At 39.7% G+C, this 11692-nt stretch overlaps 1 protein-coding gene across 1 annotated transcript; it reads left to right on the top strand.

The window, feature by feature from the left end:
• Positions 1–678: 678 nt before the first annotated feature.
• trpc4b (transient receptor potential cation channel, subfamily C, member 4b) lies at positions 679–9020 on the top strand. Its single transcript, XM_070970221.1, has 11 exons — positions 679–758; positions 1131–1540; positions 2490–3008; positions 5941–6277; positions 6477–6616; positions 6788–7101; positions 7212–7407; positions 7510–7704; positions 7939–7980; positions 8117–8206; positions 8326–9020. The coding sequence occupies exons 2-11, from the start codon at positions 1163–1165 to the stop codon at positions 8869–8871; spliced, it is 2757 nt and encodes a 918-aa protein (XP_070826322.1). The 5' UTR covers positions 679–758; positions 1131–1162; the 3' UTR covers positions 8872–9020.
• Positions 9021–11692: the final 2672 nt, after the last annotated feature.

Here is an 11692-nt window from a genome sequence, read left to right as displayed (position 1 = left end):
ACAAGAAATAAGCAGTTTACAGATGCACTTACATTGCTTCATCCCCTCAACTCTGCAGCAAGATCCCAACAGACTCTAAAAATCAGGAGTTTTCATGAGTGTATTTTTTTTTCTGCTAGAAAGCACTTCCAGTGCCTGCAGGATTCACAAACGAAAGGATAAATAGGCTACATAAATTTCATTATGCTCACAGTCCATACATTTTGTTTGAATTATCCTACAAAAAAAAGGAAAAAAGAAACCAACTGAACTACGATAAAAGCATTTCTTTAGTCATGTCTTCTTAACAATCTGTATCTTAGAAACAACTGCCATGGCAATATTGCTAAAAAGTAAAGGCATTGCTTTTGCATGAAAATAAACAGTGGGTAACTGGTCTCCTTCATGGGAAACTACCTCTACCCCATTACGCTGTGATACAGCAATCCCAAGGGTGATGATTGAAAATGCATCTGCAGAGCTTTGAGCGCGCAGTTTGTGGACAGTTTCTGCAGAAACACCAGTTGCCACCTGATCTGATGCGTGACGGGTGAGAAACATGCAGGTCAGTGAAACGTCCTCAATGTCTCTGCGGACGAGAGAGCGAAAGGGGTGGGCAGAGGATTGCATGACATGCCCCTGTGTCACAGTGTCTCCAGTGGAGACTTTGGTGATCTGATGAGGATCTAACCACGCAAGTTTTCTTTCTGACAGCCGCAGCCTCTGGTCCTCCGTCGAGTGGTTCATGAGTAAATCACAACTGGATCACAACTGGAAAGGTGAAGTTTCACTTCTTTATTTTGGGCGCAGATTTGATTGTATGTGATTAAGCACGCTTCTAACGGAAATGTGTCCCTTCCTGTCATCTGCTGTGCCGTTTTAATGGGTTTCTTTCCAATGAAAATCAATTGTAATCATGTTGTGTTTATGTTCATGTGAACTGTTGTAGATTTGAGCGTGTCCGTTGAACCGTAACGTGTTTCAACTGTAGACTATTTTGAATAAAATAGGGTTTTTGACCAAACATCCGCTAAAAATATAATCATTAAGTAAGAAAGTAATAATGAACTGAAACGCATTTTTTTGCCTGCAACATCAGCTAACACTGAAACTGGATCTCATATTTTTCCCTGTCTTGTTATTTCTTTTAGTTCTCAGTTGAGTCTGTGATGCTGGAGCAACAATGTCACAGCTGTATTACAGGAAAACTGACAACTCCTCATACAGGGACCGCATCCCTCTGCGGATCGTGCGGGCCGAATCCGAGCTCTCTCCCATGGAGAGGGCCTACCTGGGGGCTGTTGAGAAGGGGGACTATGCCAGTGTGAAACAAGCCCTGGAGGAGGCTGAGATCTACTTCAGGATCAACATCAACTGCATCGACCCCCTGGGGCGCACAGCCCTGCTCATTGCCATCGAAAATGAGAACCTGGAGATCATTGAGCTGCTGCTCAGCTATAATGTATATGTGGGTGATGCCCTGCTGCATGCCATCCGTAAAGAAGTGGTGGGGGCTGTGGAGCTGCTGCTCAACCACAAGAAGCCACGTGGGGAAAAACAGGTACTCTAAATCAATGATATAATCTGTTTAATGCTGTTTAATTCCCACAGGTGTCTGTCTTTTAGACTGTTAAGGTTGGTGGTTGTTGCTAACCTTTCTAACCTAAGTTAATTATTTTTTGAGTTTCCCTTGTGTGATATTTTCTTTTCACTTATCTTACTCATACAATCTGTGTAAATTGCAAATGTTCTTGGGAGTCAGTGGGGCAAGTACAGTATGTGATGCCTTTAATGCCTCTGATTCAGTGAGAACCTTCCTGTTTAGCAACAAGTGAAACGTTGTGGAAGATTCATCAGTTCATTAGTATCAATTAATATTAGGTTATTTCTTTCATCTTCCGATCCGTACAGCAACATTTCACAAATGATCAAAACATTTTTACAGAAGTGATTTCCTCTGTCTCTTAGTTTCAGGCAAGGCTGTGTTTATTTGTGTTTATTTTAGGAAACCAACTCTTATTTTGTGCCAACATGCTGCAGCACTGACGCTCTTTGATGTGCTGCTGTGGATCTTTTTGCCACAGCTTTTACAACAAAAAGTCACTCTCTGGGGTTTGTGTATCAGGCAGTTTGATGGCAGTTTGATAAAGCCCCCAGAATCTTTCAGATAAATTCTTGACATCTTTTTAAATGTACTTTTTGATGCTGCTGGGTCTCCCTGTAATGGACATGGTGTATTCTGTGAAGAAAAGGAAAAAGGGTGCAGTTGCCTCCAACCGGGAAGATATTTTGAGGCCAGCTGAACCACAAGCCATTAGCTGTATACTTGCTGTTAGACATCATGGGTAGAGACACAAGACAGATGAAATTAGACCCATTTAAACCAGTTGTTTCAGTTTCTGTGAGGGTTTTAAAAAGCAGTTTTCTTTTGTATTTATTTGACGAGATTGCTTTACTGTAACTTTTCGTGTCAGTTCATTTGTGTGTTTCTCTTTTGGCTTCCTGAAAAGGTCCCTCCAATTCTGCTGGACAAACAGTTTTCAGACTTCACCCCAGACATCACTCCAATCATCCTTGCAGCCCACACCAATAACTATGAGATCATCAAACTGCTTGTACAGCGAGGTGTCTCCATACCTCAGCCACATGCTGTACGCTGCAACTGTGTGGAGTGTGTGTCCAGTTTAGACGTGGACGGCCTTCGTCACTCACGCTCTCGTCTTAACCTCTACAAAGCCCTTGCTAGCCCGTCACTCATCGCCCTGTCCAGTGAGGATCCTTTCCTCACGGCTTTTCAACTCAGCTGGGAGCTGAAGGAGCTCAGCACAGTGGAGAACGAGTTCAAGTCAGAGTATGAGGAGCTGTCCCATATGTGTAAGCAATTTGCAAAGGACCTCTTGGACCAGACCAGAAGCTCTAAAGAGTTGGAAATAATCCTCAACTACCGAGATGACATCAACCCTCTGCTGGATGAGAATGCTAATGATCTGGCCCGACTGAAGCTGGCTATCAAATACTGCCAGAAAGAGGTAAGCTCTTTGATAGTTATGACATCCTCTTTCTCAGATGAGGCCTACACTGGTATGGTACAGGAGCAGTACAGGAAATTACAGGAACCCGCCTTGGTAACACTGGTACACATACCAGGTTTTACAACAAGGGTTCAGTATCAGATTCTTTCTTTTTAGACTGGATAACAAGAATGGTGCCAAGATGAGCTGTGAGTGGCTTGAGATGGGTGGAGATGTCCCTGGGGAGTTTAGAACAACATGTAATTGTCAGGCTGGCTCTTAGCAGTGCATTACAGTAGCCCTCTCAGACGATCCCATGACAATTGGATAATTGGGGATAATGATGGAATAAGTGATGGCCATTTCCCTGAACTACATACTCATAATATTTTAATTAGGGAGGGAACCTTTTATGGTCTTTTAACATATTCTTTGGGGCATTTATCCAATGGATGCAATGCCAACTTTATGTCATTTGTTTTGAAATAATGCTTGTAAAAATTTACACATTGAGATAACACAGCAACAGCAAGAATAAGCAGGGATTTAAGTGTTACTTGTGAAGTTTAGAGTGGATTGTTCACCACATTTACAATAAGTTTCTCTTCTGCCAGGACATGTGGCATTATAGCCTTTCACAAGTAAAAGAGAGTTCCGGATTGTGTTTTGTTGTTTCCTGCACAACAGACTAAATAATAAAGTAGAGACTGAATTTTTGTATATTTTTTTTACTTGTTTCACTCATTACAGAGACTGCTTAGAGTGAAAGGGTCACACTGCCTGTGCATTGCTCATCTTCTACCTTTACATGTAGTCTTGTCTTGAGCATTTAAGAGCCTTTGCATGCAGTTTGCAGTGTTTTCAGTTTTCTGTTATGTTTTAATGAGGCAGTTGGTAATGTGAGAATGAAAGATCAGTGTGACTGTTAGCAGCTCTACAGTATGTGGCACAATTGGTCTCCATGGCAAAGGGATTTACAGCTGACCTTAAAGTGCTCCATGGCTATTGTTTTTTTTTTTTTTCCCCACAGATGGTTGTGTTGGACAAGATTCCTGTAGTCGATTTCAGACTATATTTTACACTGATCATGTACAACCGCCCAATATGGCCCCATACAGTTTTACATGTGCTATGATGGGAACGCATCAAAAAATGATATGCACCTGGAAGCAATGTATCTTTTACAAAGCAGGCTTAAAGAAATGTTTAAAACAACACCAGGCAATATTAAACTGTGGTGGCTCAGTTTTAGTGTGTTATTCATGCCCCATAGTGTGATCAGTTGTAGTTGTATGCAAGAAAATAACAGCTACAAGGCAGGTGGGACAAACAGAAGTCTGAGAGAGTTACAAACTTATCATTTCAACGTCGTTTATTGAGGGTGTTGACCACTACTTGCTTTAGATTGGAAGATGAGTGTCATCATTGTAGGCTATTTCAAGGCTTGGTGTATCAGATGCCCCCAAACTGAAACCACAAAAGGGTGTTCATTATTTGTCTGCCCTTCCCTAACAGCACAGAAGTGGTCAGTGAGAGGTTAATGTGTACTGCCAGTGTTGTATATTGTGTGTAACAATACATAAAATGTGATTGTTCATTTGTCTATTTGTGCAAACAACCAGACAAATACATCATTAAGCTGGGCTGATCTCCAAAGAAAAGGCTCCAAAGTAGTTGCAGAGTTTTAATGGACTACATAAACCACCAGCACTTACTGGATGTCCACATTAATAGGGGAAATTTTTATTTTAATGTATTTGGTAACAATGTTGTCCTCTGTTCTCCTGCAACCTTCTGGACTCAGGCATGATGAATATGTATTATTTTATGATAAAGGCAAAATATAGTCTAGTGGTTTAAAAAAAGAATCATATCGCTGTATGAGTAGTGTTCCTCTGTACAGCATGTGAGGAAACATAAATCAGTTGTTTAATGTTATCCACCAAGATTGGCAGGATAGCGTTAAATTATTTTCTGTGGAAATGATTTAGATCATATTCATATAAACTGAAAATATGGCATTAGTATGAATGTGCCATAGGACAAAATTAATACTGTTTTGAATGTTTTTGAAGGAGAAAGTGGTGTGATATGTGGATGGGCCGATTTTCACCTTCCTTAAATGTCCTGAGACAAAATCTGGTCCTGCCAGATGCCACCTTTTGCCTCCAGTCATGTTCGTCAAGATCACACAAGGACAGATGGGAAACATTAAACATCTCCAATTCTGCATTAATAGATGACCTCATCACCCACAACACAATGCTATGTAGCACCATAATGGGGATCCATTTTGCTGTAACTTGGTTAAATTGAAATTAACTTCCATCACCATCAACAGATGTCCAGCAGACGCTTATATCAAATCTCACAGGGCAGAGAAAATGTGTATGGGAAACATATTTGACAATCACTTCTTAACAGGGGACGAGAGAGTACTTCAGAAATGTTTGCCCACTTGAAACTTTTGTCTTTCATGCTTGCAATTAATTTTGTCTCACGAGTCACATGTAGTGTTTTTACAATTGTAGTGATTTAATGTTAGATGAGTGGCACTAAACATAATATAGACAGATTTGGAGGGTTTGCAGATTATTTCTTTAGTATCTTGCTTTCTGTCTCTGTCCACTGGAGTGGAAAATGTTGAATGTCAGTTAAATATCTCCAGATTCTATGAGTATAGGCATAGCCTTCTAAGACTGTTGCTATTCGGTTCCTTGCTTGCTTGCCCAGTCATGTGAATATTTTCTGTCCTGCCCTTGTGCCAGCATGGGCCACCGCTCCTGCGGTAAATAAATTGCATATTTATTTTTCTACATTTTCAACATTTTACATGTATTTTATGAAACATGCTTATTTAAATTGAAAACATACATTTGAGGTTTTACATTGCTAAGAGAGAAAAGAAGAGCTTAAGTTTAGTTAACATTTCTTTCTTTGTCTCTTTCAGTTTGTTGCCCAGCCCAACTGTCAGCAGCTGCTGGCCTCTCGGTGGTATGATGAGTTCCCAGGCTGGAGGAGGCGTCACTGGGCAGGAAAGCTCATCACGTGTATCTTCATTGCCCTCCTCTTCCCTCTGTTGTCCATCTTCTACTTGATCTCTCCAAAGAGTCGCTATGGCTTATTTATCCGTAAGCCCTTCATCAAGTTCATCTGTCATACTGCTTCCTACCTGACCTTCCTCTTCCTACTCTTCCTGGCCTCGCAGCATATAGCCTCTGCAGAACCGAACTTTCAGGGCCCACCACCCACCACTGTGGAATGGATAATCCTGCCCTGGGTGCTTGGTAACAACATACACACACCAGCATATCATGTCATGTTGTAATACACTGCTGTACACTAAAGTCAAACACCTTAATTTGAAGTCAAATTAAGGTGCTTACTGAAACAATGTTGTTTGTCACATAACTTATATCCTGTGGAACTATACTTGAGTGATGATGTTACAATGAGTGACTTCTGTTGTTTGTTCATCCTTCCAAGGCTTTATATGGACTGAAATCAAACAGATGTGGGATAGTGGTTTTGAAGACTACATAGATGACTGGTGGAACTTAATGGACTTCATAATGAACTCACTGTATCTTGCAACAGTTTCTCTGAAGATTGTCGCCTATGCAAAGGTACTTTACTGGTATTTGACAGCTACAGATTAAGATTAAGGAGAATATCCTTATCTACAGTACACAGTACACCAAAGATTGCTATTGCATGTGATTAAAAAACAAATACAAAAAAGAAAAGAAAAGAAATGGTATCACTGCATATTCTTATTTTCCTTTTCTTTTTTACAGTACAGTGGGCAAAAACCCAGAAGCTGCTGGGAAATGTGGCACCCGACTTTGGTTGCAGAGGCATTGTTTGCCATTGCCAACATCTTCAGCTCCTTGCGCCTGATCTGCCTTTTCACTGCCAACTCTCATCTGGGACCCTTACAGATCTCACTGGGCCGCATGCTCCTGGACATCCTCAAGTTCCTCTTCATCTACTGTCTAGTGTTGTTAGCGTTTGCCAATGGCCTCAACCAGCTCTACTTCTATTATGAAACAGAAGGGAGCAATAATTGCACGGGTATTCGCTGCAATCAGCAAAACAACGCTTTCTCAACGCAAGTTGAAGTTCTTGAATTAATTGTCCCTGACAAATCTGCATTGTTAAAAATTAATACGTTTGTTTTTCAGCAGCAAATAATGTGATATATGGTTGTTTGCTTTTCAGGCTGTTCGAGACGCTGCAGTCATTATTTTGGTCTGTATTTGGCCTGATTTCCCTCTATGTGACCAATGTGGAACCAGAACATGAGTTCACTGAGTTTGTGGGCAGTACCATGTTTGGCACGTACAATGTCATCTCCCTGGTTGTGCTTCTGAACATGCTAATTGCAATGATGAACAACTCCTACCAGCACATTGCTGTGAGTACTGTAGCTTACCTATTTTATCGTGTTACCACACTAATTCATCTTGCATTCCTTTGCAAAAGGTTTTGAGTAATTGCTGTTTGTTTTGCGTTTCAGGATCATGCAGATATAGAGTGGAAATTTGCAAGAACAAAATTATGGATGAGCTATTTTGAAGAAGGGGGAACTTTGCCGTCTCCATTCAATATAATACCCAGTCCAAAGTCTGTTTACTATCTCTTTGGGTGGATAAAGACGCATTTGTTTAAGAGACCAAATATAAAAAGGCTTGAGACCTTCGAAACTTTGGGGGTAAGGAATTTCCAAAGATTTGACTGGATCTGTTGTCACCACTGCATTGCATGCATTTTTAAAGCCTGCCTCAAACTAGGCAGCTCCAAAAAATTAAGAACAAATTACCTGTTCTGTTCAGACAGTTATTAAGTTAATGTATATCATAAGACCTCTTAGGTAGAAATGGCATATAAACTACTATTGCAAACACAAATGGCATGTTGTTAATAACCTTTTTTTCTTTAACTGTAGAGACGTGCAGCTGAAAATGTAAGACTAAACCATGAGTATCAGGTAGTAATCTATTTCCACTTATACACTGTAAATTTGATTTTAATGATTGTTTTTTGACCGAGGTCATTCTTGATCAAACTTTTGTTTGCTTTAAATGAATCTGCAGTTCCCCACAAAAATTCTGTGTATTTTTTAGGCGGTTTTGAGGAACCTTGTGAAGCGGTATGTGGCCGCAATGATCAGGGATGCCAAGACAGAGGAAGGGTTGACAGAAGAGAATTTCAAGGTAGTATGCAGTTATTAAATGTTGGAGCCTCAATTACCCAAGTTTATATTTTAATTGCTGTGTAATCTTTGCTGTTGTCTTTGTCTTTTGTCTTATCTCTGCTTCTCAATAATCGGTAGGAGCTCAAACAGGATATCTCCAGCTTCCGCTATGAAGTCCTGGGAATGATGAAGGGTAAACCTCAAGGTAGGGTCGCAGATAGTGTTGGAAGCTCTACCTTGGCTTACCCTGGAAACTCATTCAGATACTCTCCCAAATGCGCGACTGATGAGCCTCAACAGAAGCTGAATGTGTTTGATGGGACCACCACCACCTTGCAGAGTGGAGCTGCCAACAGAACCAGCTCTGTGGGCTCTAACGGGCAAGACACTGGTTCAGTTGTTCCGTTCAATACAGGACAGCCTCACATTGAGATATCCAAGGATGTCTCAGAGGCCAGGCCCCTCAGACATAGCAGACTCCCCTCTCAGAAATGTGATGAAATAAAGTCATTATCAGAGGAAGATGCATTGGGATGTGGTGGGCAAAACCAAGAACAACTTCTAACTGAGAAAGTGATTGTGGAAGTCTTACAGAAAGTAGAGAAGGACATTCAGGAGATTGAACATTCTTGCAAAGAGCATGCCAAGGAAGTGAAAAATGGGCCAAAAAAATATAAAAATTAATCTGTCTGCAAATGAGAGATGGTAATCATGTTGGGGGTTTTAAACATTTCATTTTCATTCATTCATCTATAAGAAATTATAAAATAGTTTAGCTGAATAAACCAATTATCTCATCGTAAACAGTATTCTATTTAAATAATATATTCAGTTTAAATAACCTTGTATCCGGTAATGTATAAAATGATATAATAAATTGTGTCATATCACATTATACTACATGCATTCACCTCTGATTGATAGAAGAAATATATCAATACTGGATGAGAACTGACTTCAGTGAGTGCTGACTTAATGCTCAGGGAATTGTAAAGCAAGTAAGTAATTTGTGTTTTACCTTGAGCATTTAATTCCAAAGAGCCCTGGTACCCGGCTGCCTTACTCTCCTCTTTCACCTTGAACTGTCCTCTCACTGTGATATGCAAAAGTGTCTTGCATCTCTTTGTCTAAAGAAAAAGCTCCTCATATGCTGACGGTATCGAGTCTGTTTTGCTAATCTCAATTACACAGAAAGAGGCAATCAATAAAATGAACACTGAGTAAACATGTGCGTGTATTTAATACCTGAGCAAATTTTATATTGAAATTATACAGTTGATGTAGCACCAAGTAATTCAGAGATTTGGCTCAGCTTCTTACCACCCTAACCTATTTGGGTTGAGAAATGTTTTACTCCTAATTCTGTTGTTGGAGCAGAAAAGGCATGCAGTGGAATCTAGTTAAGATTTATTAGCAGGATTTATTCCTCGACAATGTGCATCATCTACTATTCGTTGCAGGCAAAATGGCCTTCTTGAGATCTATGTGTTACTGCATAATTTTGTAACTTGTAATGAAATTGCTCTGTGATTAAATAAAAGAATGCCAGATCAAAAAGCGGTGTTTCTGTTGCTCTCCTCTCAGCTTGGTATACTCTTTCTCCATTTCATGCTAACCGACATTACTCACTTTAAGATGGAGCGTAGATGGCAAAACAATACAGAAGTAAACAAATAAAGCTTTTGCATGAATTTGCCTGACTCTTGAATATCCTCTCTCTCATCTTGTTTAGTGGAGAAAAGATCTCAGTAAATAGTTTGTTACCCTCTTTTTCGCTGTATATATAGTAGTCTATTTAAGATAGTGAGCTGGATATACAGTTTACATGGACATCCTCCCTCTGAGGGACTTTTCTCTGGTCCTTTGTGACCTGTCAGAGAAGGAGCATTACTTAAGGCTCTGTTGCACTCTCTTATTTGTAGGATAAATGTTAATTTGTAGATTAGTCAGATCCTACCTCAGCAATCAGATATAAACTAACTCTGACTTTGGTATAAATTGTAAATTCATTGTTACATCTTTTGCTGTAAACAGGAAGCCTCCACACAACCTTCCACAACAACTTTGCCATATTTGCTGTATTTGCTGTACTCACAGCTAAGCAGCAGTGATAGAATGTAACAGTTGATATACTTAAGACCTGTTCTTAAGTATGATGTTGAGCTGTTGTACTTTTTACTTGGACTTATACTTAACTTTTTACATACAAAACAATGAGCACATAAAATATAATGCGGTTATAGATTAAACTGTGCAAAAGTATATACATTTGTTAAAACTAGCTCCACATTGACCAGCTACAACTTAAAAATTCTGTTTACGTGTTAATGCACCAAGAATAACGATCCAGTCATATAATAATGTAATTCTGACTGACCACTGTTGTTGAGAAAGTTAAAATCACACCTTCTAACCACCACTAACCTAAATTCTGCAAAAAGCAAGCACATTTGATGTTAATTGAATTACAAACTAAACAATTAAATTTAGCAGTTTTGCCATTGTTATAATCGCTTATAATCCCTCTCTAATGATCTGGTGTGGTTAGAAGAATAATTTACTTGTGTTGAAGGCTTTCCTACTATCAGGCATCGAGCACCCTCCAGTGATGTCTAAGCATGTAAAAGACTGTTGGTGTGGGCTTAACAAAGATATGTAAACAACGGCATCCCTGTATATAGAGACTGTGCACCCACAGATGTTTCTTCTAAAGTGGAAAATGTCTACGCCTGTGCAGAACGTGAGGAAAGCCATATTCAAATACAGGCCTAAGTCTCAGCTGCTTTATACTGCAATCACTAACACTGAGGTCATTTGAGGTACAGTACTGTATTACTGCTATAAGCATAGTATTGCCTGACAGTAGTAGTTTTGTATCACTTTTATTAGTGGTATGTTAACGAAGTTAAGTTACTTGATTCTGTATTTGGACAGATATTTGATTTCACACCTTCATGGCTTGTAGTTGCAAGCAACCTGGGGTGCTGGATGAAGTCATGTGGTTTCTGTTACCATAGCAGCTGAGAGCAAGTCACACTATCTTTAGAGAGCCAATCAACAGACTGTTTTGGTCTTTGTACTATATCTGAAGAGCTCACATTTATTCCTTTATTTTCTGCTTAAAATGAGCTTTCTCCCAAGATACAAAGAGAGAAAGCTGTACTTCAGAACTAAACTAACTTTATCTGTTCTTTGTGACACATGCGGTGTTTGTGTCTGTGTCAGTGTGTGTGTGTGTGTGTGTGTGTGTGTGTGTGTGTGTGTGTGAAGTGTCTGATTCTGACTCAGTGTTATGATTGAAAGTGAAAAAACTACATTTAATTATCACTGAAGGGAGTTAATGGGTGCCATTATTTCCCTATGCAAGCAAGTATAGCTGAGTTCGGAAATTGGCTGCTCATTGGAATGCTGGGATTGTAAAGTTAATGTATTCCAGTCTTTGGGATTTTAGGAGAGATGAAAAGGCCGGGTGGGGATTTTGTGCCTAAGTGCTTTTCTGAACGCC

Source organism: Chaetodon trifascialis, chromosome 9 (assembly GCF_039877785.1).
Source record: "Chaetodon trifascialis isolate fChaTrf1 chromosome 9, fChaTrf1.hap1, whole genome shotgun sequence".
NCBI classification, from domain to species: domain Eukaryota; kingdom Metazoa; phylum Chordata; class Actinopteri; order Chaetodontiformes; family Chaetodontidae; genus Chaetodon; species Chaetodon trifascialis.
This window is presented reverse-complemented; position numbering and strand designations above follow the sequence as displayed.